This window comes from Penicillium verrucosum (genome assembly GCF_028828655.1).
Source record: "Penicillium verrucosum strain IBT 35672 chromosome Unknown utg000001l_segment0_segment0, whole genome shotgun sequence".
In the NCBI taxonomy this organism is placed as follows: Eukaryota; Fungi; Ascomycota; class Eurotiomycetes; order Eurotiales; family Aspergillaceae; genus Penicillium; species Penicillium verrucosum.
Genome location: NW_026643210.1, coordinates 8,926,673 through 8,954,528, shown reverse-complemented (window position 1 = coordinate 8,954,528; position 27,856 = coordinate 8,926,673). Strand labels below are relative to the sequence as shown.

Below are 27,856 nucleotides of genomic sequence, written 5' to 3'. Positions count from 1 at the left end.
TTGTTTTTGTTTTTGTTTTTTTTTTCTGGTTCTTTCCAAGGATATAGATGTTCAATAATAAGTTCGGGATAGGGTTAGTTATTCAGATAGGAAGTTTGAAATTAACTAATTTCAAACTCCATTTATCCACTATTCACTAGTGTGAGGGGATTGAGGGGGATGCGGCTGGGGGATAAGGGAACGGGAATTAGGGGTTTCGGATTGTGGCCGACAGGGTTGGACAGCACATCTATGCAGGTAGTATAGCGTAGTATTATAGTTATTGTAGCCGTATTATGTATATTATGTACGGAGTACGGAGACAATATAATAGAATAACTAACTAATATCTAGAACTATAGTACTATAGTATACTTTGGTGCTAAGAGAGACCTCTTAACGAGGCTCTGAAACAACGTGGGCCGGACGATCTCCTTTACCGCAGACAGCGCGTTGACAACCAAACCGGGAAAGCCTGAAGATCCCTTGGGCTGACGGCTCGAGGCTTTAGTGTGCCAGCGCAGACTTGAGTTTGACGTTGCAAAGGAGGCGAAAAAAAAGGACCAAAAGGCGGGACAAAAAGAGGGAAATGAGTAGCGAACAGACCATGTGGGCCCTCTCTTCGTGCAGGTTCCCTAGCCGGGTATAAACTGACTGGGGGAGTGGAGAGGAAGAGAGAGAGGGGAAACGACTCACAGAGAGTTGCACTCTCCCGGTTGTTGTCTCCGAGTTTAATGGTGGAGCCTGAATAACAGAGAGTAGCGGTGGGGATAATTTTTTTCTTTTTTTTTTTTTTTTTCCTTTCCTTTCTTACTTGTTTATGTGTGACCAAGTTCAAATGCTCCGAATAGAGAGGGGGGAAATAAGGTAAGTCAGGGGGATGGTCAGCAGAGAAGTTGAAAATAACATAAATATAGAATGAAAATAACAAATGGAAAAAAAAACGAATTAAAAATAACACCAAAATAACAATCTAAATTATACCTAGGTACCTAGGTAAAAAGCCCGAATAATAATAGAACGTTACTCGTTACTCATTACTCGTTAGTTACTCGTTACCTACTTATGTATGGGTGTAGGTACAAGTCACGGTAAACTATGTAATCTATTATGTGGAGCCCCGAGTTGAGAGAGCCGCACGCATGTCTTTCTTGTCTCCCATCCCCCCCTTCGAATATTCCTTTTGAACGTTTATTCTCCTTTTTCTCGATGTTATTCTCTTCTTTTTCTCTTCTTTCTTTTTTTTTCTTTTCTCTTGCATCTGATACTGGCATTATACTGGTAGATATTGCTGGGTCCTAACTTGCACGTGTAGAACGTGGTATTATCTCACCCTTAGACACCTTTTTCTTTTCTCCCCCGAAGCCTGCAACTTCTCCTTTTAGTTTTCCTTTCTTTTCTACCCTTGAGACAAGACTGTACAGTTTGCTCTACCTGCACACTTCCGGGTGATATCATTCATCTGCAGATGGCGCAGTGACAATCGGAGCTTTTGAGCCTCATCCCGGGACCCATTCACTACCCGCGTCCACCTTTCCCCTTGGGTAAGTGCACTTTCTGCAGACATCGAAACTGAGTAGTCTAGAGCCTTGGGTTTCTTTTTTTTCTTTTTTTTTCTCTTCTTCTTCTTCTTCTTCTTTTCTTTCTCTTTTGCTTTTTTTTTGCTTTCTTCTTTCCTCGGTCTTTCTTTCTTATGCTGTCGGACTTGTTTGGTGTTCATATTTTATTCTCTCCGGGTCATCCTGACCTGACAACCCCTCATCTCCCCATCTCGACGCTTTGCAGACGGACAGTCGCATTGTGTCGGAATCACTTTCTTTTCTACCGTTCTATTCTTTGCACTTGGATTTCGGTGTTTTCTTTTTGATTTAATATTTTTTTCCGATCATCGGAAGAATCAACAAGTACAATAACCCCATCTCTAACCATATCTTACAGGCTATTATCATCAGTTCTGATGTGTGATCATCAATTCAATCTGTCAGAACAACAAGTATAAGGCGAGGTGCCCGATGCACCTGACAATTTTTTCCTGACGTCCGCTATGTATGACTCGGATGACGCTTTTAATAAGTCGCCTCCTATGGAGGCGATCAAACCCAACTATGGAGAGAACGAAACACCACCACCCTTTGTTTCGATTAGCGAAAAAGATGACGCGGGTTCCCGTAAGCCCAACCAGCCGAAACCTCAGAACTCAACCCGTGAGGGCGACCGAGTACTGATGGGGTTTCTAGCTCCGAACCACCCAGAGATTGCTGCAGCGGCAAGGATTGCTCCATTGGAATCACTACCTGGGAATCTCAAAAATTATAAACAGCCGCCTGATTTCGATCCCAGAGGGAGATCAAATCCATGTCTAAGGGATGACCCTCCACGAAAGGCATCATTGGAACTCATAACCTCAGCCTCGGCCTCGGCTTCACATAAAGACACTGAGAACAAACCCCCCCAGAAGAGATTGTTCCCAGTCCCATTACAGCCTAAAGAGCCAGATGTTGAGATTAAAAATGAGATTCAAAGAGAACGAGTACCATCAATCAGTGCCATGAGCCAACGATCTCCACAAGGGTTGCCATATCTCAAAACGTCTTCGGAAATCAAGTCGGAATTTCCCCTCCCATCACTAAAGTTGAGCCAACCAGATACTGGATCATCGTTCGCAAAATCTCCCGAGAGCAGCAATAAACAAACGCTGCCGTCTATCCACAAAGCTATCAGCGAATTGTCAGACTTCGGCCCACCAGTCAACACAATCCCATCTCCCTACCCCTTCTCCTCGTGTCCCGGGTCAACTACATCAGGGAACGATTCTCCATTCGACCGCGCTTTTCCGGGAAAGTTTTCCATCCCTCCAAGTCCTTTTTCTCACTTTTCGCCGGTGAGCCTGAAGGACTCATCTACCAACCCTTCTCCAGCCTCACACTCATCCTTCTGGCGCGGAACACCCCAGTCTGAGATGCTGTCCGCCCAGACCCCGTATGAGGCCTCCCCTATAACCGCCAAAAGCCCAGCGACTAGTTATCCTACGCCCACGGAACAGGTTGGCGTTGGTATGGGTGATCGACATCCGCTCGCTGCATCCACTCCCCAGGCCAATGGGGGCCCCGTGGGTAGTTACAAGTGTACACATCCTGGATGCACTGCTGCGCCATTCCAAACTCAGTATCTCCTCAAGTAAGACCAAAAAGATGACTCGAGTGAAAACCCTACCTAACGAAATAGTAGCTCTCACGCAAACGTGCACTCACAAGATCGCCCACACTTCTGCCCAGTAGAGGGTTGTCCACGCGCACTAGGCGGAAAGGGATTCAAGCGCAAGAATGAAATGATGCGCCATGGCCTCGTACACAACTCCCCAGGCTACGTCTGTCCCTTCTGTCCAGACCAGCAACACAAATACCCGCGACCCGACAATCTTCAACGGTTCGTGCTACATCCGAGCCTCATTTAACCTGACATCAGCTGAACTTACACACTCACACAGGCATGTCCGTGTACACCACGTCGACAAAAACAAAGACGACCCCATTCTCCGACAGGTTCTCGCGCAAAGGCCGCTTGGTAGCGCCCGCGGGAGAAAACGAAGGATGAACAATACATGAAACATTTCAGCCTCTCGTTTTATTTTATATATTTTTCTTCCTATTTCTGTTTACATCTTTGCATCTCTAACTTTCTTTCTTGCCCATGTTCTTTCTATCCCACCCGCTCCGACCGGCGTGTACCCTCTTCAACCACTCCCCCTCCGCCTTCTCTCCCACATTCAACCCTGTGTCCCCCGGGTGTTCCAGATTTCCAGATTAGCGCTTCAGTACGACAATGCTAATCCCCCTTCGAGACAACTTCGCAAATTTACGCGTGACGAATTTCTCAGCTGTGATACCTTTCTGCTTTTTTTTCTTTTTTTTTTTTGTTACCCTTGGGTACTTTTATTTTGGTGCTTCTGCAATGATACCACCTGTCCATTGTTAGAAATTCATGATGTTACATGGGTCATTCGTTTAATAGGAGTGTTGTGAGTCTTCACTATTTCTTCTTTCTCCATATTGTCTGATCAATTCAATTGGAGTATTATGAAACTCATTCTGTTGAAAATATACTCGGAACATGTCAAAAATATCACACGCGGATAGAAGTCATTTCCTTTGATGTAGCATAGCTTGAGACTGGTCTTGCTGGCTTCGCTCTAAATGTGCGTATGATCAATTCGATCTGATACTTCCTCTCTTGAGAACCAACGTATTGGCACACCTTTCTATCAATTACATGGTTTCTCTATGTAGATTAAAGTCTCCCTAGCTTCCAAGTGGTGCATTCATAGGGTGTAGGGACTTTTCTTCCGTCTACTACTTGCGGTCCAATCGAGTCAGCCTGCCTCCACCGGTGTACTAGCTATCTAATCAATGCCACACAGGTTATATGGTTTGGTGACTTGCTAGCCGATGTGCGCTCGCCAACTGCACTTGTAGGAAGTGGCATCGGTCCCAATTCTAGAACAGAAACTCGGAAGAGAACTCGCGACAGCCAACTTCCGGTAAAAGAAGCACTAGTGATTGAATCCGGATATACGCCCGATTACAGGCTTGCGTCAAAGAAGCGATAACCATCAAATCTTCAAGTATGAGAGCCCAATTGTCCCTAATAGTATACCCCAGCCAAGCGCAGACAAGCCTGAACATATTGGTCCCAGGACTGAGAATCCTAATTCAGTCCACGGTATCTTAGCAGCGCAGCTCTAGATAAACCTAGCTATGCACTGATTGCTCATTCAACCATTTATATCAGTCAACGATTTATATCATTAGAGCTTCTGCGCCTGATCCTGTGGGGCTACCACGAACGTTCCGGCCCGATATCTTCTGGCCCGATATCTTCTCATTCAGGCGCGTGTTCGCAGTCATCTAAATCGGGGTATTTCTGTGTCACCTATAATGATTTTAATATGGGCGTATAATGGACAGTAATAAGACATGTGGTTTAGTTAAGACTCTGTGTAATGCAGTAGGGTTCGTCAGCTCCGGACAGGGGTACCTCCGTATGTTTTCAAGAAGAGGGCGGTTAACAGGCAGGATTAAGAGTTTTAAAATTCTCCTAATACACACCGGTTCTTTCTATGGTTGCGTCTTTATTGACTTTATCTCGCTGTTTTGTCGTCGATCTTTGTTCCATTCCTGTATTTGACCAATGTCACATATAGTTCGCCACTATGAAGCTATCGCTATTCAGGAAGACGAAACCCGGTGTTCCAGAACACAGTCTGTAAGATTGCATTATAGCGAAATGATTTACCGAGCTAATTATGCCGAGGTACCCTACCGAAGGTGCAATTGGGATGAAGGTACTATCTGATCCTTCCAATGCGGATCTGGAGTGAGTTCATCTTCTACTATAAAGGATCTCAAAGTGGATGATACACGAACTAAAATAAGTTGCACAAACTAAAATACATTAAATAGCATTGTTTTCGTCCATGGACTCACCGGCAACCGCGAGAAAACATGGACTCACGAAAACGGAACCTTATGGCCCCGAGACCTTCTTTCCAAGGACCTGTCTACAGCACGCATCATGACCTTCGGCTACGACGTTGACATATTCAGCTTCACCTCAATTACCTTCTCAGACCGACTTTACGACCACAGTCAATCCCTAGCTTTCGCAATCGTCAGCCAACGAATCAACTGCTCAAGCAGACCCATCCTATTCATCGCACACAGTCTAGGCGGCTTGGTCTGCCAACAAGCCTTGATCCTCAGTAACTCTATAGACGGACTATGGGCAATATCCTCAAGTGCCATCGGAATAATCTTCATGGGCACACCGCAATACGGATCATCGCTCGCTTCCTACCGAGAAAAACTCGCAAAGGGGATGAAAATAGTCCACACCGCGAACAGGGATATGGTCGGTGCTCTCCATTTGGGTTCGAACAATGTGCAATTAGCTGGGAATGAGTTCCAGTCCATGCTTCGTCGTGGAGACATCTCGCTCAAGGTCTTCTGTTTCTACGAGGCGAAGAATATGAATGATATAGTGGGCAAAATCGTTGAAGAGCACTTGGCTGTTTTGCCGGGCTATGACAACTGCAGTATCAATGCTGATCATTATAACATGACCAAGTTTACTGGCCATGCAGATGGTGGTTATGGTCTTGTTCGGTCGATCGTTACCGGGTGGCTTCATGAATCTCGTCGTGGTGATGATGCTGCTGCAAACAAGACTACTATGTCCCCTCCTGGCTCTGGAAATCCTGCTTGGTTGGGGTCTTGGACTCCAGGGAACTTTTACTTTACCGGCGGGGCGCTTTCGCAGAGTTACGCTCAAGGACATTCCAATCAGGGTGAGACCTTTGCCTTCGACTGATGGGATATCTGCATGAAATATGGATGTGTCCTTTTTTGCAACTTTTTGGCATCGAAACTGTGTTGTGTAAACCCAATACCTCTCAAAGTTAGAACTACAGACAGAGTTTATAACACAATGCCTTTGTTCCCCCACGTTTCACATAGGGTTAAGACAACCTTGGAGCACGTGCGAACCTGAAACCTTAGGTTTCCCAAAGTTTCAAATATCTGACGGCTGATATTCCTTTGACTTGAAGAACACGCCCTTGGAATACCAACTGCGTCATTTATGTCCGTGAGTGTAACAACTAGTAGCATCTCTTAGTCGCCCGGCAAGCTTGCGGCTGTTCAGATACGACGGTATAGTATATTGGCTGACCGTTCGTGTAGCTGTCACCGGGTTGGCACCTACCTGGGCGCCGGTGTAATAAGCTGGGCTGGGTAGATCATGGTGCCCGGAACGATGCTAATAACCTCTGCTGCATCATGTCCATCGCCCGGGCGCCGGTGTGTTGCCGGGGCTTGACTGTGATTTGTTTCACTGCGAAGGTCTTGGTCTTGTAGAAAGGAGTTATCTGATTCAAGTTGCATTGTTGGCATCGATATCGATGTCAGGGAAATGATATTCGCTAAGAAGATGGTAGTTGATAGAAACCAATGCGCAGATGCGGTTTTGATAGGGCTCTGAATCGGCGAAGCATACTAGGGTATCCTGGATAGAAAAGGCAATCGGGCAATCCCTGCTTTTATTGATATCTTTGACTTTTATACCTGCTTTTTGTCACCGTATGTAGCCTCGATTGGGTTGTAGTATACTCGTATAATAATGATCGGTTAGAAATTATGCAATACTCCTTGATAGGAATCTAGAGTATCTTGTACTATTATTAGAATCCAGATCTAGGGGGAATTCTTGTTTCATCTGGTCTATTTCTGCGTAAACGTCTTGGACACATAAGAAGATCACGGGTAGTCGATTACACGGGCCTTTTTACAATAATTCCTATTATCAGACTCAGGACGATGTTAGTCTGGCCTAGGGCTTGTTTGGCGTTAAAATTGGAATCAAGCATTTTTAGTCGCTTCTTACGGCAGTAGACTACTCGGCAGTGCTCGAGTTTAAGTCTAGATTTACATCTCTGCATCATGGTGTATAGATGTACCGTTTCTCAAACAGTTACAACCGCTTATTTCTGTATAATTCCATGTGTTGAATTATCATTGAACTGAAATGTAGATCCTCGCTAAACAACAGAACTGTTCATTGTCTAAATTCGCCTTGCCTTTTTCCGCTTTGCCTATCAATGTTATACATAAAAGAACCAACCAAAAAGCACAAAGTACAAGCAAGATAATGAAAGACGTCCAAGACATAAACCCTAGTATCGTAATCGTCATCGTCATCGTAGTAATCTGACCGACAACTAAGCCTTTCCAGCCTCCCCTTTCCGATGAATCCTCCTCACATGATCTTTCATATTGTCGACACGACTAAACACCTTCCCACAGCCCTCCCACTCGCAAAAGACACCAGGATTGTGCTTCGCCTCATGCCGAGCACGGTCCTTCTTGCTGCTAAACCCATTCCTCGCAGACTGAGGACATCCCTCATGGCGACAAAAGAGGTACTTGCGGTGACGGTTGAAGTGCTTCCTCAAATCACAGCCTCGGTGAAAAACAGCCTGCGAGGAACAGCCCGGGTGGGCGCAGCGCCAGTTGCCGTCGCCCGTTGGGACGCCGTAGTTGCTTAGGTCACCGGAGCCTGAGCCGGAGCCTGAGCCAGAGGCCGAGCCTGGTGCTGCTGGTGGAGAATCAGGGTCGGAGAAGGAATGTGGTGGCGATGAGGCGGTTGAGGTTGTAGTGGTGGATTGGTAGAGATGGGGCGTTGGAGCTGGGGCTGATCGAGGGGCTGAGACGGATAGGGGCACTGAGAAGAAAGTTTCTGGGATTGGATCGGAGGAATGCGGTGGACAGGAGAGCCACTGCTCGTTCGCAGTGCTGAGTGGAGTGCTGAATGTTGGGTAGGGCTCTGGTTGCACTTCTATTGATGGCGGAAAGCGCATAGAGCTCATGTTTGCGAAGGGTTGTGAATGGTAGAAGTCTTGGGATGGTTCGCTCTCAATGCACCATTTGTCGATTTGCTGGGTAGTATAGCCCGACACCCCCGGGCCGCTCATAGCGAGTGGTAGAGATCCTGGGGGATAGTAGCCTTGAATGAAGGGTGTTGTGGTCGGGCCGATGGGGGTCTCGAAGGAGCGCATATGAGGAGAGTTTGGGAGGGTATCTGCGTTGGATGCAGTTGACCATGGGTATTGAGAGCCAATGGTATCAGTGTCGGTCGATCCTCTTCTCCTAGTGGGATAATGGCCTGGGGATAGGAAAGATCGAGGGTCTGTTTGGGCGTCCATAAAGTCCACCTGTTGAAGAGCGGATAGGTGAGAGCTGCATGGAGCGCCGGTGGGGATATTGGTCAGGCCTCCCAGATGTTGAGGATGTAAGGACTCAGAGTAACCAGCGCTGTCCGTCACAGTGTCGTAGGTACTCTTAGACTTCTGGCGACTAGGATACATGTTGGAGACGTTGGGGATGTCGGGGATGTAGATGATATTGTGGAATGACAGTTCTTCTGCTAATGGAAAAGAGAACTCCCAGTCGATGTATTCAAAGCTTCCTTTTAGGGGAAACCGCTCTGGCATATCAATAGGTGCTTAGTATAAATTTGCTGTTATAAAGGATGTATGAACAGTATGAACAGGTGCCCATGCAGTTGAATATTGTTGCCCGAGATGACCGAGGGACCAATGTGTTATAGAGTTTTGCCAGATTTAGAGCTGAACTTGTCTTTCGGGCTAAGACCTAACGGGTAGTGGATTATTTATGATCATCTCAAATCGAGGAGGCAGTGCTGTAATCTTGAATATCTAGGCGTTCCGCAGAGGAAATTAAAACGTTGACAATACTGCCATGCTTGATATAGAATTGTTGATCATACTGGCTAGGTATCATTGGAGCAGTACGCGGATTGATACCGCTCCCTCGGCTTCGGGGGTTGACTCAATTGTGATTCAGGACGGATGGACTAGGATTACTGGGGCCGGGGGGTCTCCTGGCTTCCCGATGAGAGGATGATCTTCCTGTCATGGCATGTAGACATTGGTTTATCATTTGGATAATTATGGGGACACTTTCAAAGTAGGGCTGAAAGATGACGACGTGGGTCTGCACATTGGCTAGATCGACATCGGTAGATTATGACCAGAGGTTAGGGTTTCATGAATTAACCATGATATTTCTAGGGTATGCATTGTGTGCTCGTATTATTGGCCAGTAAAAAGCCACGAGACGCCCAGGACGCCAGGGATGCCCAGGACCGGTGTTGCGGTGTTCTGTAAGATCCTTTTTGTCTTTTGTACATGTTCGCTATAAACACGTGGAACTGGTTCATGATATCTAGATATTCAAGAGCCTCACCGTGGCAACATTACACAGGACAGGTCTGGAGTTATACATTTAATCCCCGATTGCATGCCATGTAGATGATTTCTGATTCCTTACCTCCAATTGCTTTTTTTTAACCAGTTTCTTAAGGTTCAGTCAGCTTGGAGGTAACGTTAAATCCAAAGGTAGCATCTCTCACGTGGCCGGGGTATCTTACTGGTTGAGAGCTAGGATTGATATCTTGTTGATATCTTTCACCCTCCCGGGGCTATTCTGTATAGTCGATCACTGCGCAAAGTAGGTATAGCGGACACGAAGAAAGTGAGTTCATGTTGAATCTTGGAATCTGGACTTCGAGTTCAGCTATAGTGCCAAAGCCAAAAGGTCCTTTAAGACACCGACGGCTAGCACCGTTTGTGCATTGTGGATAGACGGTGTTCTGTGTTATGATTGGCCAGTTGATGACAAATATGTGCTTATTCCAATGTCCGACCAATCACGTCGTTCGGCGGGGACCAAATACGGGGGGCCGTTCAAAACGAGGGAGCGGTGTCCTCCAATCTGATCGGCGATGAGCCTCACTGTGGCTTCGGGCTTATTATGCAGTCAGTGTGTGAATTGTAACTATTGCATTGTGCGACAGATTATCTGCAAAAACTTCCTAGGAATAGAAAATGTTGGCCTGAATGCTTCTTCTAGAATGGCACGTTGTACGTTGTAAGCTGGTTGTGAGACCGGATGTCTTCGGTCTAAGAATAATATTCGATGGTAGTGTGTCTCAGATTTGAAAAACATAGTATCGCATTTCTAATAGGACGGTCTATCATGCATCTAAATCGTGGCTTATACTAAACCAACCCCCCCAAAAAATCTAGAGATCGTCAAGTCTCCCCAGGGCTGACATGTTTGGTCCGAATATCCCGCCCCCACAATGTCTCAAGTATCCAAGCTCAGACTGCACTGCTTCTACAAAAATAGAGACATATCTGCAATGTCTCAAATTTGGCCCCAAGATCACTAGATTCATCTCATGTATCTCTCTGTGTGTCTTGGATCATACCTGATCTGGCACAGCATCATCTTGTCCAACCAAAAGGGGTGCTTGCTCGCCCGGACCAGGTGTTCCCTTCAGGTCAGGGATGTCTCGGTATAAGACGTAGTGTTGGACGCAGAAGATCGCATCGAAAAAAATTGTGACGTTGCCCAACAGTAGCTTGACCGGGTTTCCGGTGATACCGCTCCAGTCACTTTGAAGGCTGGAGTCAAGCACCAGTTGAAGCAATGAAAGGACACCACCAGACAAATCTAGAAGAATGGTTCCAATGTTCCAGCCTTCTGTAGATTGGCGCTTGTAGTTCAACGACACCTGAGGCATATATTTGACAACGGTGACCAGGAGTTTGACGTACGAAAACGAGTAGATCTGGAAGGATTTTAGCTCTGTTTTCTAATTTCCCCGATGGTTTAAAAGCCCACTGGAGAAGAACGCCTTATTTTCACCTACCACGTCAATCCACGCCCAAGTGGAAGGATCATACCCTCCATCCGGACTTTGCGCCAATACAATGGCCATAACCACCATAGGAGCCAGGATAGACGCCCAAAATGTCCCTGCCATGGTCCAACTTATCCTTTGGAAGCGGGAAATGTGTAAACCCCAGATGAAAGGCCAGAACTGTGTGTATAGCATGATGGTCAATACCACCGCGTGGGCCGCAAATGCGAAATCGTTGAACCGGACGGTGGGATCAACCGAGGCAGGGTGGCGGGCCGCATATTGTGAACGAATGACGGGCGAATAGAGAAACGCGGAGGTATATATCGTATAGCAGGCAAATCCCAGAGGGTTGATAGTAGATAAATCAATAGATAAACCGACTGTAGACTTGCGTTTCCAGTTGGTGATAGGCTGCGGGTAAAAGGACCCTGACCAACAGATCATGCTGCGCTCGAGTTAGCCGTCAATTTAAGTAATACATGAGATATAACCTCGGAATCACCACGTAGACTTACTATGCCCATCCTAAACACCTGGAATAAATCGGTTAGTCATGCTCACAATACCCGGTGGCAATCGGGTACAAATAGGAGCTCACAAACCGGGATAAAGCGCTGATAAATATCTCTAGTTGAGGAGTCATGGTGGATTGAGGACACTCATTACAAATTGGTCAAGCGGGGAAAGAAGAGAAGGTGTGGATGTAATGATTGGAGCTCTCTCCAAAACAGCACGCAATCGTGTGATAAGATCAGCTGAGGATGAGACGGATAAGATAAAGGAGTAAACAGCCTAGCTGATTTGGGAAGGCGGTCACAATGTAGATCCTGAGTCAGCGGCTGGTTGGCCCGGTGATGTGTTGTAGGAAAACAGATGACTGGGGGAATTGCTCAGCCTCTTGTTGTGATTCCTCTCTGCCCGAGGTTCCTGTGCGACGTGCATTTTTCTATTTTATTTCGATTGCGTTGTTGGATGTTTTTTCAATCCTAACCGGACCTCAATTCCGAATTTGTACGACTTTATTTCCTTCCTCTCCTTGCGCTCCGCATCGACTTCTACTCTACGACCCTCTCGAACCATACTTAGATCTCGTGACACAACCCATTTCGCGACATAAACTAGTTAATATACAGTCAATTGTGCCATCTGTCATTGGGCATTCCAGTTGAAATTTTGATCCCGTTATCGCATGGTGCATTCCCCGGATCGGGAGATCTCGAAAGATCTCCTTCGGTAAATTCGACATTCCAGACTGAAGATCGCGAGGTCGTTCGAGAATTATCCGCAATATGTCAAACTCAGATCTCGCCGCGGCGGGAAGCAGCACATATGCATCCAATACCCTTCATGTTGGGGATGGCACCTGGGACTCTGGACGGGATACCTTCTTGCTGCCCAATTTGATGGGTGTCAACTTTGAGACGATGCGATACAATGGTTAGTTCAACGCATTAACAACCTACGCTTTGTAATTATGACTAACGTGTTACAGGCATGGGAAACCGTTTCAAGGATATGGCAGGGTACCATTCCATAATCATCGCGCACGGCGTCATTGCAACAATCGTTTTCTTGGGCATTGTTCCAACATCAATTTTCCTAATCCGATACTACTCCCGATGGAATCCTTACTGGGCATTTAAATTGCATGCTTGGTGTCAGGTCCTCACCTTGCTCCTGACCACGGTCGTGTTTGTGCTTGGGTGGTTCGCCGTTGGGCCGGAAAGAAGCCTAACCAATCCCCATCATGGAATTGGCCTGGCAATCTATGTTTTGGTCATTTTCCAAGTGCTGTGGGGCTGGTTCCTACACAAGAAGGAAAGTAAGAGACAGCGAGTCCACGTTCCTTTGAAACTAGTGGTAAGTGACGCCCCAAGAAGGGGTATATGGGCTTTCCTTAACATATTCTAGTTACACCGATGGATGGGTCGTGCTCTTTTACTTCTCGGCATTGTACAAATTCCACTAGGACTCACGCTGTACGGTTCGCCAAAGGTCCTGTTTATCCTATTCGCTATAACAGCCTTCAGTTACTTGGTTCTTTATTTTATACTTTCCTACCGATATGATGTCGAAGGATATCACATGGGAAGTGAGCATGGTGGTGGCCACAGCCAGTACACAGGACCTTCAGAGGTTTCAGAGCACCATGGCAATCACACGGGAGCAGCTCTCGCCGCCGGCGCTGCAGGCGCTGGCTTGGCTTCAATGTTTCGACGACGTACAAGTAGTCGCCACCCAAGCCATGCTTATGAAGACTCTCGCACATCTATTTCTGATGAAAAATATTCCGATGAATCTTCCCGCCATCATGGTGGTGGTGGAGGTGGTGGTTTCGGCAAGAAACTCCTCGAGATTGGCGCACTGGCCGGGGCTGCCCTCATGGCTAAGAAGTTCTGGGACCGTCGAAAGAAGCGAGAAGACGATGCCGAATCTGGTCGGTATAGACCTGCCCATTCGCGCAATAGTAGCCACACTGATGAGTCTCTCAGCAGAATGGAGGATGGTCGACCGGAGCCCACGCATCACACACCCCTTAATCGACCACCAAGTCGTGTACCAAGTCGGTCCCAAAGCCCGGGTTCTTCTTACTACTACAACAGCACATATTTCACCGAGCCGCCTAAGCGAAGCGCTTCTCATGGAATTAGAGATGCTGTTCTGGGTGCCGGTGCTTTTGCTGCCGTGAAGCGGCTGTTCAGCCGCGGTAAAAAGGACGATGAAGAAAAACGGCGTCTGGAGGATATCAAGCGCCGAGAAGATGAAGACGAGGCGTTGCAGAGAGCGAACAGCAGACGACGACCACAGGCGGGAGAAAGTTTCTACCCACGAAGAAGGGCCAGTTCATACAGTGAAACTGATCTCACTGAAACCGATATATCCCGTCCTCCACCCCGGCATACATCACATGGGGAATCTCTTCTTACTGCAGAGCCTCTCGCCTCCGGTGCTATCCCTAGCGCTGTATCAGACATGCCACCTATGCCCCCGAGTCACCAACAGTTCTCTGGTGACTTGAGGCCTGAAGCTCCTCCCTCACGTCACTCCCTCGCCCATGATGGAGCAGAGTTTGCATCCGGTGCAGCCGCTGGTGCAGCACTAGATGTGGCCTCCCGTCGCAATCGGAGCAGCAGCCGGCGCCGAGGCGACGATGTTGCTTCCCCGCCAGTATCTGTGAAAGTGAAAATGCACAATGACGGACGGCATGTGACACTCCGTAGGCTGACTGAAGAGGAAGCAGCCGCGAGTCGTGATGCCCGTCGCAGAGAGCGAAGAAACTCTCGACGTCGCAACAGCAGTGCGGGTTCCTTGTCCGGCAACGAAGACGCCGGCTACGACCGCTGGCGTCGCGTCGAAGAACTCGAACGTCGACAAGACGAACAAATGCGACGTGAACAGGCTGCTGCTTCTGCTGCTCAGCTTGCACCTCCACATCCATCTATGGCCCCTTCAGGGAGCATGCCTGCATCCTCATGGGCCGCGCCGCCCTCCCAAGTCAGCCACATGCCGCCCCCACCTCGCATGCCTGCTCCTTCCACCATTCCGTATGGAGCAAACAGTGTCACTTCGCCTACATATACCGGTACTGAGATGAGTGGCTCGTACGCGAACAATCGTCGCCGCAGACGTGCTGAACGAGCCCGCACCCGACAAGAGAGGCAGCAGCAGCATGGCGTAGAATTCACTTGATCGCTTTCTTGGTACCGTCTAGCATCCTCCGTTTTCCCTTTCTCTTGTGTCTACTACAGATCCAGCTTACGACATGTACAAAACGATTTATGTGCTTCAGAGCCGTGTTGATATAAATTATCCCCCCTTGTCACGGTGCTATGTCCCCCCTTTTGATATGTTTTCTTTTCTTGAATGTGCTTTTCGAGGCGACGAAATGATTTTTTAGCTAGCTTTTCCTTTCTCATCTCTTTCTTTTTCTGATGCCAGCGATTTAATGGATCTTTTATTGGGTTGTTGGGTGGTTTTTTTGCTAGTCTTGTCTTCACCTGTGCGTGGTATTGGTGATCTGCCCTATCCTTTTGGCGGTTATCCAGAGGCTGTCGCTTGGAATTATTTTGCAGAAATAAACTTAAAATAGCTTGAAAGTCGATTAATCTTGAGCAATCTTCTGTGTCAGTAAACGTCCTTACATTGGACCTTAGGTATAGATGGTAAGGAGCTTAGGGTTTGAAATATTTCCCTAAAAGCTATGTCTCATAGTAAGAAGATGGGACTTATACACAGTGGGGGTCGTCATCGGTAATAGCCCTAGAGACTCGATCTAAAGAATGGTTATCGAGCCTCAAAGTATGCTACTAGAATCTTAAGGCCTGCTATATAAGCCGCTAAAGCAGTTCTGAACCCAAGCCTATAACAATGTGGTTAAGGCATTTAAGATACCGTGAAAAACGACCATTTAAATCCGCTTCCAGCCTACCCGCTAACAGTTTGTACGGCCATCCATTTCTATGCTGGAAGTTTTAAGATACTCTTCCACAATTTCCAGGCCAAAGAATTTGCAATTTATTTTCGGCGCCTCGATTAATTACAAACATGGCAGGAAAAAGCCCATGAGCACGGGCTAGCTTTAAACTTCTTCTGTGTCATCGTGCTGTTCACAACTATCATTGGCTCTATCCCACGGAATAATGCCATCGGACTCACGCAGTTCCCGGTCGAGATGGTAGAGACCAACGCCAGGCTGCTTGGAAACTCGAACTACCTGCCGTAGAAGGTCTGCGAGGCTTTTAACGTGCCTTGTCTCCTTGCGAATAAATCTGCTTTGAATAGCATCTGTCAATGCAATATCGCCTGCTTTGTCGGCTAACGAGCAAAGCCGTTGCAGATCTTCTAACAGATTCTTCTCCACGAGAAGTGCTTCTTTACAGGGACCGACTGGCTCGATGGGATTATCGGGCCACTCGAATGTGGTCGCTTCAATGGCGGTGGGTTTCGAGCGTCCACCACGTGACACGAGGTATTTCTCCAGCCACTTGAAATCTGCCAAGCACTCGGCTGCTGATCGTTCCCAGAGTCTGTATGTTGTATATCATGTTAATATATTGAAGGTATTCCCCCATACTCCTAAGGTATGCTTACCGTGCAAATCCATGCAGGGAGATGTTGCTTCGGGTACAATCAGCAGCCAATTTACGGAAGAAGAGCCAACTAGTCAGCTCCTGGTGAATATGGCCACGGACGGACTGAAAGAGTCAGATGGAGGGTTTCAGCCAATTTTGTACTTGGAATTCCAAAGAAAGTATGGAATACCGAATACACATACCTCTTCAACTTGCACCGTGAAGGAACCCGTGCGCACTAACTGATCAAGGTCATGATTGGAAACCTCTGCGATGATCTTCTTTGCTCCTTCTGCGGTCGTCATATTGGGAGCCTTCGTTAATGATAATTTTGAGTAAACTTTGGATAAACCTTGGAAGTATACTAGATTGTTAAGGCCAAAGTGCCAGAGAATATTAACTTCCCGCTCTATATATATTGACTTCTGCAATGTTTGCCATCGGCTTCAGCACGTAATTTTGACGACTTGGTTATATCATGGTCGAAGGCGGCTGAAAGACTAGCGAATTAATTTAATTCATACCAACTTATATCAGGCTATAACACTGCGGGATTGGATCTAGTCGTGCCCATTCGGTCACGCATTACTGATGAAATGGTTGACGAATTTTATAGTCATAGTCACTTTCGAGATTCAACACTGGAAGGCTTGAGATGGACCTCACTGTATAGATGGTCTTGATCGATCTTCGCAGCTGATGAACATGAATATCTGGAGCCATGAAGAGGTGATTAAAAGGCTCTCGAGTTCTCAAGTTAATCGTGTCATTATGAGTTAGTAACTGACAGAAATCTGACGTATTGAAATGTATGGACCTCAGGGCTGATATGGAGAACTCTGCATTTTCTATATAATAGAAACTGCTGTTTCTGTGCGGTTAATGACTAAGCTTGATTACATAATCTGTATCATCCCATGTATGCAACCCTGCACTTCGACACACCCCCCAGCTCTTAAAGCCTGCATTTTTCTTGGCTTTCAGAGCTGCCAATCCTTCATTTTTCTCTCTCCTCTGGATGAATCAGATGCCTGATTTCTCTCATCCCAATCATCTCTCGGAAGAGATGCTGCTTCTGTCTTGGAAGCGCCTTTGTAAGTCCATCTGTAGGCATCGCTGTAGTTAGAATCTAGTCCACTTTGACTCTGCCTACACTAACTTCCTACTTCATCTAGGATCGATTGATATCTATATGCCGCAGCTTCGTATATATCGTCGATCCTTCCTTCGTAAGTAGATCGACTATCTACTGATTGTCGTATATAATAGATAAGGGATAATCTAGTTAGAAGCTAAGTGCTTTAAGGACTCTACGCCACTATTAGACGGTTTTTCCGGCTTCTACTAGAGTAAGAAGCTCTACCTTAGTTGTCGACGTTATCACCGTCTTTTGCTTCGATGCTTTCTAATCGATTAGACCGCTATATAACTTATAGATATAACCTTCCGAACTCTTCCTATCTTTATTATCTCCGAATGAAGCATCGCTTACAAATTCAACTAACTTTATAGTAAACTAGAGACCCTTTATTTTGTTTAAACCGAGTTTATTATCTAGTTCTTATCGTCTAATGCTATACTCGATAGCCTAAAACCTAGTTTTATAGAGATATTAAATCACTCGGTCGATAGTATCGATATACTTCGGACCGGGGTTTATTAGAAATTTAGCTAGCTTAGCTATAGCTTTTACTATATCTAGCCGAGAGATAGTAGTAGTATACTAAGTAGATCTAACCTTAGCCTAGAAACTATAAATCTAGCTCGGTAATACTACTCTATCGTACGGAAGAAGGGATTCTAGAGTTAGGGGAGATCCTACCTTCCGAGTAGTAATTAAGCTATACTTAGCTATTATACTTTTAATATAACTATCTTAGTATAGCTAGAGTTTTATCTAATCTCTATCTCTAATAATACGGATATTTAAGAACTAGTTTACTTCTAGTTCTTATAATTCCTATTGCTTCTTAATATTATTATCTAGCTTAGCTACCTACTTAGTATAGTAAGGATCTAGATAGTTTATAATAATAATATTATCTATATAAAAGAAGACGATAATACTATTCTTAATAAAGATATACGGATCTTCCGGCACTAGGGTAAGGCCTAGTTTTACTAGTATCCTTATTACTTCTTTCTACTACAATCTTAGTAATATTTATAAGCCGTAGAGAGCTCTATAGAGTAGCTAGTATTAACCTTATACTTCGAATCCTTACGGGTACTTAGTATAAACCTTACTTTAGAGTACTAAGTTTAGGAATATATTAACCACGTCTCTCTATATTATATCGAGATTAAAAGCTACTACTAAGGTAAAGATTGCTCTTACTATTTTGATAGCTAGGGTAGCTACCCTTTTCTCTTCTATCGATATCTATTAAAGATTACCTCTAACGTAGATTCTCGCTTTAAACTTCTCGAGAAATCTATCTATATCAAATTTATAGGTAAAGACCTATTTTAAAGGTAGTACCTAGATTCCTCTTTGATTCGGAATTAGTACTTTGGTATAGGTTTCTTTCTTCTTAAGTATCTAGACTTCGAAGCTTACCGCTACTATAAATCCTTCTCTGAACCGGTACTTCTTAATCTATACCTAGTTTTCTAGTAGCGGGGGAAGTTTATCTCAGTAAAGCTTCTTATCGAATCTTTTACTTATGCCTATAGAGAAGGTATATAGTAAGCTTAGTAGCTCTGTTTTATCGAGAGATAGGTATATAGTATAATCTAGATCCGTCCTTGGTCTCCTAGATCTGCTTCCCGTGATAATATTTGATATATTAATATCTCTAAATATATCTCTCGGCGCCGGTACTAGTAAGTATGTTATTTCCCTTTGAAGCTACCTTTCAACCTCTGTTTCGTCATCTATCTCATCTTCTCCTAGTTCTACCCCCTTAGATTCGATCGACGGGATCTCGGTGATCTGATCTAACGTCGATATAGCTTCTCGATATACCGGATCCGATAGAATCGATAGATTTAGGGATACTAAGGCTTGATTTGATGGTAATAATGATGATCTTGATGGTAGTAGGGAGGATAGCATATCTGGGAAGCTACCTGGGAAGCTCCCTAGTAGGCCTCTCTGGGGATTTATTTGCTCTCCTATTGTTTGCTCTCCCTTTATTTACTCCCTTGGTCTGATTATTGACTGCGGGGTAGGTAATCTAGCTGCTTCCTTTCTAACCTGTAGTAGGATTCTCTGCTTAACCTCTTCTTTATCATTATTTCCATTATTTCTATTAACTAGATCATTAGCTGTATTAGCTGTATTATCTACTATATCAACTGTATCATCTCTGGCTTACCCAGTGTGCTTAGTTTTATTATATAGTGCTATCCTAGCTATCGATCTAGGCATCTCTATCTAGGTACTGATCTTAGCCTATGCTTTATTATTAGTAAGTACCTACGGCTATATATCTAGTCTATCTATTATGGTACTAATAGTATCTTCTTCCTTAGGCATCGATTTCGAATACCTCCTTGATTTATCGAAAACGGTATCTCTAACGACGTCTACCCTTCTATTTCGGCCTTTATAGGGGAACTATATCTTATATAGGTTCTTAGAGATATACCCTACGAGATATCCTATCTCTATTCTAGGTGCTATCTTATCCGACTGCACTCTCTTGATGATTCTCGAGTACGTTAGATAGCTATATAACCTTATATTTGAAAGGTTAATCTCTTAGTAATAGATGCTATTTAGTACGGTATACTTTATTAGTTCTTTCTAAGGTATGATCTATTAATTCTTACCGGTATTATCCTTAATCTACGTAGGAGTCCTATTTAGGATATATACCGCTATATATATTGCCTTAGGCTAGAGAGTCTTAGGGAGATCTATATTATTAATTAGAACTCTAGTAGTTCTTACTACTATCCCCCTAGATCTCTCGGCCGGACTATTTATCTCCGGTAAGCTAGGTAGCGAATACTTAATTATATATCCCTCGGCTTCTATTATTATTTTAACCTCGAGACCCGTACTCCGCTTATTATTATAGTAGAATACTCTAATCTCGATCTTTAGCTAGTTCTTAACTAATACTAGGAACTTCCTAACAACTATTTAGTATTCACTTTTCTTAGTATATATAAAGATAAAGTAGCACTTAATACTATTAAGGTAAAAATACGTTATCTAGATATATCTATTATAAGTAGTTTAATTCTATACTAGATCGAAGTAGATACGTCTAAATATATTATATACTTAGCCTATTTTCCGGCGAGAGATTTGCTTCGGGGTATCTACTAATTAATAAGCTTTATATACCTACTCTTTGCTAGGGTTGCTTTTAATAGTAATCCCCTTAGTTATCTCTACTAGCTTAGTAAGACGTTACTAACTAATATAGCCTAGGCGCCTATACTAAGTTTAGATCGAAGCTTCTGACTTTAGTTCTCTTACTGACTTCTTTATAGTAAAAGCCAATCCTTTACTAGTTAGTTATTTTAACTATATTAACTTCTAATCCTAATATACTTAGTATACCGGTTTCTTAGTTAATTTAATATAGTTCTTCCGGAAGTTTATTACTAGCCCCGCCTTTATTATCAATCTATTAGATATTAGATTACTATAGAAATTAGGCGAGTACTTAGTGTTATATAGCTTTATTTTGACTACTTTACTACTATCGACTACGCTAATACTATAGATTACTATAGTGCCTACCCTATCGATACTTATTTCCGTATCCCCTACCCTAACGCTACTCTATACATCTTCGAAAGTTTTAAATAACTCCCGATTATTATAGATATACATCTACGCGCCGGTGTCGACTACCTATCTCCGTCTAATTAGTTCGGCTTCGTAGATTTAGGTAGATATAATAGTGGTAGAGGTTAGAATTTACTTACTAGCCGCCGGCTTGCCTACCTAGGGCTTACTTTCTTACTTACTTGCCTAAGGCTCGCTGGCCTATAGCTTAGTTTCCTATAGCTTACCTACCTTTAGTACGCCGGCCTATAGCTTAGCTGCCTTTAGCTCGCCGGCCTAGGGTTTTCCTACCTATATAAAGAAGAATCTATATAATAAGTCATCCTCTTCGTTATTAAGGGTGGTATTTGCTTACTACGCTGCCTTCCCTTATAGGTTTTCTTAACGTCTCTTATCAACCTAGGCCTTCTAAGTAGGGTTAGCCTTTATAGCTTTCTCCTATTTCTACTTAGCTTCTTTATTTCTAGTATACTTAGAAGGTTTGTCCTTATTAAAGACGTCCTAATACTTCTAAGATAGGTGCTATCTATAGTTCTATCTATATAGATATAGCTTTAATTTAAACAGTAGTTCTTCTCTAGCTAACTTTATATTAGCTGACTTTGTCTTAGCTAGCTTTACTTCTTCGTAGCCTTACTAAGTCGAAAAAGCAGCTTTAGAAATACCCCGTTGATTAGTAACTAGCTTACTATAGGTAATCTTCTAGTAAGCTCGATACCGGTTAAAAAGCTTAGTAAATCCGATATCTTCTTTATCTTATAGTCTTAGAGTCTATATCTCGTAGAATCTAGGTAATATTACTAAGATAGTATTAAGGAACTAAGTCGAAGTATTATTTACTTCTAGTATTCCTACTCTTTTATAGCTTAATTAAACTATCTCCTAGTTTAATAACTATTTATTAATATTTATATTTTTATCTAACCCTCTATCTAGGCTTCTCTATTATTAACAGAGCCTAGTAGAATAGGTCGGATTATACTCTAAGGCGAACCTTTCTTAAAGGTTTCGGAGTAGACTATATAGAGTCTTATAGTCTATAATAAACGGCTAGAAGTTTACGTAAACGCTATTCCGGATTATCGTTATAATTATACTTAACCTCTTCTTTTCCTAGGTATAGAGCGTGTTCTTTATCGACTAGTTCGATTAAATCACTTTATAAGTATCGACCTATTTATCGCTATACTTCTTCTCCGCTTCTTTAATCGATATAATCTCTACCGGAGCTTTCCGTATCTCCGGTTCTTTTTCCTTACTAGGATTATATAGCTCCTAAACATTAAATTATACTACAATCGATTCGATATTAGCGATCTATATATCCTAAGTTTCGGTGTCCTTAAGGATAACGCGGGAGGATGGACCCGCGGAGAGATAATCGGCCATAATTTAGACAGATTTCCGATTCTTTCTTCGATTCAGGGGTTGCTTCGTCGCTAGGTAGATTACCTTAGTATCGATAGAAGTAGGGTTGATCTTTGAATTGATGTTTAATGGAACAAAGCCGGGCTCATAACTGACAGAAATCTGACGTATTGAAATGTATGGACCTCAGGGCTGATATGGAGAACTCTGCATTTTCTACATAATAGAAACTGCTGTTTCTGTGCGGTAATGACTAAGCTTGATTACATAATCTGTATCATCCCATGTATGCAACCCTGCACTTCGACAGTAACTACTCGAGTTTGTTTATTGCTTGTCAAATGTTGATCTATAAGTAGACCTCTGCATAGCCCAAACCTTCCTTTTTGACACTTGCAAACCGTCCGAAAATATAGAGATGCCTTCATTTGTATAGAGACGAAAAGCTTCATTTTCATTCCTACCTAGTTAGGTACCTTCCAAGGTTGTACATTGCTTACTAAGGGATCCGTAATGGTACCTCACGTATTTTTATTTTCCTGTCAGGCCAAACTAAGGCATTCAGGCACTAAAATCAGGCATCCGTATACATACGCGCTGGGGACATCCAATGAAGCTCCCACAGAGTCATAGCTACCAAAAGCAATACCGCTATTTTCTCAATTATTGTTACTGTCCTTACTTTTTATTTTAGATAGAAATGGCACATTCTTTTTAGGTGGCTCCATTGCTAAAATATGTTTAATGCTTTCAGCCACAAAAACGTACAAAGTAGAGCAAGACTAAACCCATCCGCGCGACACAGGAAGATACCCATAGAATATGCTGCATACAGTATGAACCGAATTCGCTGGTCCGCATATCATCTCCATCTTGTTCAATCTCAAACCATCACCACCCTAAGGGAGGGTGTAGCTACTCAGTCCGAATGGCCGGTGTCCGGATTCCACTGACAACAGCAAGACACTCCGCATTTGGACAGCACAAAAGCGACGATGCTCATCAGTAGATACAGTAAGGCCCTGGTAAGGTATAGCATTACAGCGCCGGCCCAGGTGTTGGCAAATGGGTGCGTTGTAGAGAAGATCACGCTGAGAGGAAGCAGTACGACTATCGCAGGAACGATGAAGCAGACGTGGAATAGCAAGTCATCAATGGTCGGGTGACAAGTCTTACGTCCGAATTCGAGAGGAAAATGCGGAGAAGGTTGTTGAGGGACGTCAGTCCGAGTCACTCGAAAACTGAAAGCGTACTTTGGTGCTTTCTCGGTGGATGAACTAGACGCAGGTCGTGTTTTGTACAGCGAAAATGAAACAGCAAAAAATGCAGGGAGTTTCTGCTCGGTGTTACTCGGAATTCTCGAATTATCGGCAACAGGAGTGTCGCCCACTTTGCCGGCTCTCACTTCTCGAGCACCATTACTCAAGCCAACACGAGCGAGGAACGATGGTGGGCGTGTTTCACGATATGGCAAGCTGGAGAGGGACGAATCAAGCAAATCATGATTCTTTGGGATTCGGGGTGCCAAAGACTGCGTTCTTTTTGTGGCCATTTTGCTTGGTGAGTTTTTTTCGAGAGTTCACGCGACCAGTGACCTTCCATTTCTGGTGTTGTTTCTTCTGTCGATGCAAAGCAACATAATCCTGCCTTCTTTCAATCGAAGGTTGGGGACGGCGTGTCGCAGGGGAAGGCGGAGACAGAGAGGCCGGAGGAGAAAACCGAACGCATCGCAGCGGTGAATCTGGATCGCCATATTTGTTGAAGGTACTGGCATTTACGCCTGGCTGATGACTCGACAGGACTGCAATAGGAGGTTTGATCCACTGTCGGCGGCCAACGGAAAGGTGTCGCGATTTTGAGGGTTTGGGGAATTCGCTTCCATCGTCTTCACGAACAAAGCTTGCCTCTGGCGAATCTTGGAAGCAATCGAAATTGAATTCCTCCATCTGAAATGTAGGACTCGTCGGTACGTTCTCCATTTTATGGCAACCAAGGAACTCAGTGTATTCCTCCACGCTCTCTCGTTCGCTATTTGATGCGGGTGTGTTTTGGGGATTCAATGGCTCAGCGAGACCATCAAGGGTGTGGTACTTGTCCACAGCGACATCCAACTCAAGTCGAGGACACTTTCGGCTAGAATCGAAACTATGGAAGGACTCGCGAAGTTCGGGGACTCGGTGAGCTTTGTTTGGGTTTGCTTCTGCTTCTGTCTGGTTGACTGGCTGTCTTTGGTCAATTCCATCAAGCCTGGTCAACGGCGTAAAGAGAGGTGCAAAGATGTGATCCGTAGGTGAGTCCGTCATCGTCAGTCGAGTATCCACGACGCCGAGAGGGTCTGACTTGATTGATTTAGCAGGTGCCATTTCTGCACGGTCAGCTGAAGGTAAAGGTGGATGGCCGTTGGAGTGAGACGGGGAAGTCAGGTGCTCAACTCCCAAGCATGGAAGGTGCGCTCCCCCTCTACTGCATAAAATGAAGACAGAAGAAACGACATAATAAACAAGTATAATTAGAGGGAAATGGAGAATTGATATAATTCTACAGATTCATGGTTGGTGCGATAATGGTTATGTACATCAAGTCTATTTGACGTGAGCCTGGAGGGTCTCGAGAACCTATTCAAGAAAAGAAAAGTCAGTATTTAATCAGACCAATGGTCCCGGCGAGTTCATACCTCAAGCTCAATCTTGGCCTCAGCGATATCCTGCTCGCTGCCACTGCCGCTGGAAATCTTCTGGGCCTCAGCGATCTGGGCGCGGATGGACTAAGAAGGAAGTTATGGTCAGCTTGTGTCGCGATGCTGCGAAGAAAAATAACCTACATCGGCGCTGAAGTCCTCAAGGGCGAAACCCTCGACAGCGTTGATGCTGAGCTGGGAGTCGGGCTGGACAACGGCGAAGCCGCCGGACACTATACAAGTAACACCATTGTTAGTTAATCAATTCCAATTGACAAGAGACCAGATTTGCGGGATGTCTCAGGGCGCGAGGATCGGACGTACGGAAGTACTGCTTGGTGGCACCGCTCTCCTCAAGGATCTCGACGAGACCGGGGTTGAGCTGCTCGATGGAGGGAACGTGGTTGGCGAGAACACCCATCTCACCGGAGGCGGCGGGAATGTTGACCTGGGTACTATAATCGCGGAGGTTGGTCAGTACTTAGGAAACGGGTGTAGGCACCGTCGACGCGAGCGCAATTGGAAGCATAACATACACGCCAGTCGAGCGGTAGATGGTCTGTCAAGCAATTATCAAGTCAGTACGTAGGCTATGATGTTGGGATGCCGGCCGGAGTTCGTTCACGCACCTGGTGAGGCAGAGTCAGGGACAGCTTGATCTTGTCGGCGACAGCCTCAGCGTAACCACGGCGCTGGACGGGAGCACCGAGGAAAGAAGGGCGAGCCCGGAGGGCAGAGCGAGCGAAGCGGAAGGAGCTCATTTTGCAGTGGTGGATGACGTGCAAAGGCTGGATTATCCCTCTTGAAGTTGCGTTGCAAAGGTCGAAGTCGGAATGCCGGTTGTTCCCTAGCGGCTGGTCACGTGGCACGGGAATTCAACGGCCGGACTATGGCCAGTATGAGCTGTGTTGACTACAGTTATTCTACGCATATTTTCATGAGAACACAAGGAGAAAACATATTGTTTCATTTAGTTCCCTATCTATTCCGGTATTTGTCTGCTTTAGAATTTATATTCTTGCCAGAAGTTCGATTCCAAAGGTGACCTTTTGACGTCGAGAACAACTTCGTCGAGAAAGTCTCGCTAGTAATAGGACACAACGCATAGTAACCGTGTACTAGACTTGTTACTTTTATGTTACCTCCGAAATCAAGTGTTCTTCATCCAGACAGCAGTACTTCCCAAGGTTACTTGCCGAGGGGGAAGTATGCCAATCACGTGATGTGTATGGATATAAGTCACGTGTAGGTTAATGGCAGAACCAAGTGAGGAAAAGTCACAGACTGAAGAACCGTAAAAAGCGAGCTAAAAAGACCCAATTTTGAATTCCTAGACCAACTGAATAGAATAGAATAGAATACACTACGATATCGAAATATTACGACGTTGTTTAGGACAATCTTGCAAGTAACAAGCCACCTAGTGACGCTGTAGTATGTACACCGCCCGATAAGCGAGATCCCACAAACGGAACGAGCCCTAGCCGACCCTCTAAGGCCTGACGTCCCTATTCCCACTCCTCTCCATCATCACACCGTCAATCAGAGACAACATCCGACAAGATGGCCAGTACGTTCTCACCACGATCCTATGACCTTCGCTCAACTGCACGCTGGCGAAAGAGAAAAAAAATAAGGCGATGGCGCTGACATGATTTTCACCCACAGAGTCCAAGAACGCGTCCCAGCACCACCGCAGCCAGAAGGCTCACCGTAACGGGTACGTCTACCCTTGAAATTCCTCGATCACCCTATTTTACTTGCCCGACATTTCTCTCAATCGATTCAATGGACATGGTGGAAGAAGTGCTGGTGTGCGAATGATTTTATCCGGTGTGATAATTTCGAGGTCACGACTTGAATACTCGCCCGGGCAATCTTTTTGAACTACTGCATTCGACCACCATTCGTCACACCACTTCAACCAGGACCGAATCGCTGATATATATCTCCTCGAATAGTATCAAGAAGCCCAAGACCAACCGTTACCCTTCCCTCAAGGGTGTCGACCCCAAGTTCCGCCGCAACAACCGTCACGCTCAACACGGCACCATGAAGGCCCTTGTACGTTGACCACAACCCGAACCCAACATCAAAGACCCACCACCCATGACACGGAATACTGACCCATTGAACAGAAGGAGCGCAAGGAGGGCAAGCGTGAGCTCGCATAAATTATGAACTCAGTCTTAAAAAAATGGGAAACATGAAATGCAACTCGAGCGTGCAAGAGGTCCAGAGAACATAACGTGTGCGATGATCAAGGACGGTCCGCTGTGTCGAATAGGCCTGGTTTTTGCTTATTCCTTGCGCGACGAACCTCGAGTTGTTTGATATCGAGAAATCAACAGGCTTAATTCGATGTGCACAGCGGTGCCCTTTTCCCAAGCGGAATCTCTTCTGCTATATCCTCTTCTTTTTCCTTCCAGACTCGAGGGCTCGACTTCGTCTGTGTTGCGGCCCTTGAGCTTAGTCTCTTCCCCTATTTTCCCCAAAACCCCCGTCCGGCATATGTGTGTACAGCTGCGTGCTTTTCTCATGCGCGATTGCTGAAGGATTTTTTTCTTAACGTGCCAAGAATAACCCCCAAGTCCCCGATTGCTATATATCCTGTCTTGATTCTTTTCGATCGTGACAGGGTTCATGGTCAGGGGGACTACATCTCGTAAAACAGTAACAGTAATTTTCATACTTAGCCCTGTTCAATCAATTCATTTACATCTCTCT

At 45.0% G+C, this 27,856-nt stretch overlaps 10 protein-coding genes across 10 annotated transcripts; 4 read left to right on the top strand and 6 right to left on the bottom strand.

Moving 5' to 3' along the window:
* Positions 1–2,023: 2,023 nt before the first annotated feature.
* Positions 2,024–3,584, top strand: N7516_003206 (uncharacterized protein; the record flags this gene model as incomplete). The annotated part of the gene is made up of 3 exons (XM_057215926.1): positions 2,024–3,156; positions 3,208–3,405; positions 3,467–3,584. The coding sequence occupies 3 exons, from the start codon at positions 2,024–2,026 to the stop codon at positions 3,582–3,584; spliced, it is 1,449 nt and encodes a 482-aa protein (XP_057077809.1).
* Positions 3,585–5,188: 1,604 nt separating this feature from the next.
* On the top strand, positions 5,189–6,345 carry N7516_003205 (esterase/lipase family protein; the record flags this gene model as incomplete). The annotated part of the gene is made up of 3 exons (XM_057215925.1): positions 5,189–5,241; positions 5,290–5,352; positions 5,439–6,345. The coding sequence occupies 3 exons, from the start codon at positions 5,189–5,191 to the stop codon at positions 6,343–6,345; spliced, it is 1,023 nt and encodes a 340-aa protein (XP_057077808.1).
* A 389-nt stretch (positions 6,346–6,734) lies between these two features.
* Positions 6,735–6,917, bottom strand: N7516_003204 (uncharacterized protein; the record flags this gene model as incomplete). Its single annotated transcript, XM_057215924.1, has 1 exon — positions 6,735–6,917. One exon carries the CDS (start codon positions 6,915–6,917, stop codon positions 6,735–6,737), a length of 183 nt encoding a protein of 60 aa, XP_057077807.1.
* An 833-nt stretch (positions 6,918–7,750) lies between these two features.
* Positions 7,751–9,022, bottom strand: N7516_003203 (putative C2H2 transcription factor; the record flags this gene model as incomplete). The annotated part of the gene is made up of 1 exon (XM_057215923.1): positions 7,751–9,022. The coding sequence occupies one exon, from the start codon at positions 9,020–9,022 to the stop codon at positions 7,751–7,753; it is 1,272 nt and encodes a 423-aa protein (XP_057077806.1).
* A 1,796-nt stretch (positions 9,023–10,818) lies between these two features.
* On the bottom strand, positions 10,819–11,905 carry N7516_003202 (putative L-cystine transporter; the record flags this gene model as incomplete). The annotated part of the gene is made up of 4 exons (XM_057215922.1): positions 10,819–11,187; positions 11,269–11,707; positions 11,778–11,795; positions 11,865–11,905. 4 exons carry the CDS (start codon positions 11,903–11,905, stop codon positions 10,819–10,821), a joined length of 867 nt encoding a protein of 288 aa, XP_057077805.1.
* Positions 11,906–12,551: 646 nt separating this feature from the next.
* N7516_003201 (uncharacterized protein) lies at positions 12,552–14,952 on the top strand (the record flags this gene model as incomplete). The annotated part of the gene is made up of 3 exons (XM_057215921.1): positions 12,552–12,699; positions 12,755–13,122; positions 13,174–14,952. The coding sequence occupies 3 exons, from the start codon at positions 12,552–12,554 to the stop codon at positions 14,950–14,952; spliced, it is 2,295 nt and encodes a 764-aa protein (XP_057077804.1).
* An 889-nt stretch (positions 14,953–15,841) lies between these two features.
* Positions 15,842–16,639, bottom strand: N7516_003200 (uncharacterized protein; the record flags this gene model as incomplete). The annotated part of the gene is made up of 3 exons (XM_057215920.1): positions 15,842–16,289; positions 16,354–16,457; positions 16,538–16,639. 3 exons carry the CDS (start codon positions 16,637–16,639, stop codon positions 15,842–15,844), a joined length of 654 nt encoding a protein of 217 aa, XP_057077803.1.
* Positions 16,640–23,371: 6,732 nt separating this feature from the next.
* Positions 23,372–25,002, bottom strand: N7516_003199 (uncharacterized protein; the record flags this gene model as incomplete). Its single annotated transcript, XM_057215919.1, has 3 exons — positions 23,372–23,983; positions 24,036–24,915; positions 24,995–25,002. The coding sequence occupies 3 exons, from the start codon at positions 25,000–25,002 to the stop codon at positions 23,372–23,374; spliced, it is 1,500 nt and encodes a 499-aa protein (XP_057077802.1).
* A 32-nt stretch (positions 25,003–25,034) lies between these two features.
* On the bottom strand, positions 25,035–25,890 carry N7516_003198 (F1F0 ATP synthase subunit delta; the record flags this gene model as incomplete). Its single annotated transcript, XM_057215918.1, has 6 exons — positions 25,035–25,067; positions 25,127–25,216; positions 25,274–25,362; positions 25,454–25,584; positions 25,666–25,688; positions 25,759–25,890. 6 exons carry the CDS (start codon positions 25,888–25,890, stop codon positions 25,035–25,037), a joined length of 498 nt encoding a protein of 165 aa, XP_057077801.1.
* A 717-nt stretch (positions 25,891–26,607) lies between these two features.
* On the top strand, positions 26,608–27,607 carry N7516_003197 (60S ribosomal protein eL29). Its single transcript, XM_057215917.1, has 4 exons — positions 26,608–26,699; positions 26,798–26,849; positions 27,091–27,193; positions 27,268–27,607. Exons 1-4 carry the CDS (start codon positions 26,693–26,695, stop codon positions 27,301–27,303), a joined length of 198 nt encoding a protein of 65 aa, XP_057077800.1. The 5' UTR covers positions 26,608–26,692; the 3' UTR covers positions 27,304–27,607.
* The last annotated feature ends 249 nt before the right edge of the window (positions 27,608–27,856 follow it).

Excerpts from the sequence above, each read along its gene's own strand:
- N7516_003197 (XM_057215917.1), top strand. Across the intron at positions 26,850-27,090 it reads CAGAAGGCTCACCGTAACGG|TATCAAGAAGCCCAAGACCA; the intron begins GTACGTCTACCC and ends CTCCTCGAATAG. Across the intron at positions 27,194-27,267 it reads ACGGCACCATGAAGGCCCTT|AAGGAGCGCAAGGAGGGCAA; the intron begins GTACGTTGACCA and ends CCCATTGAACAG.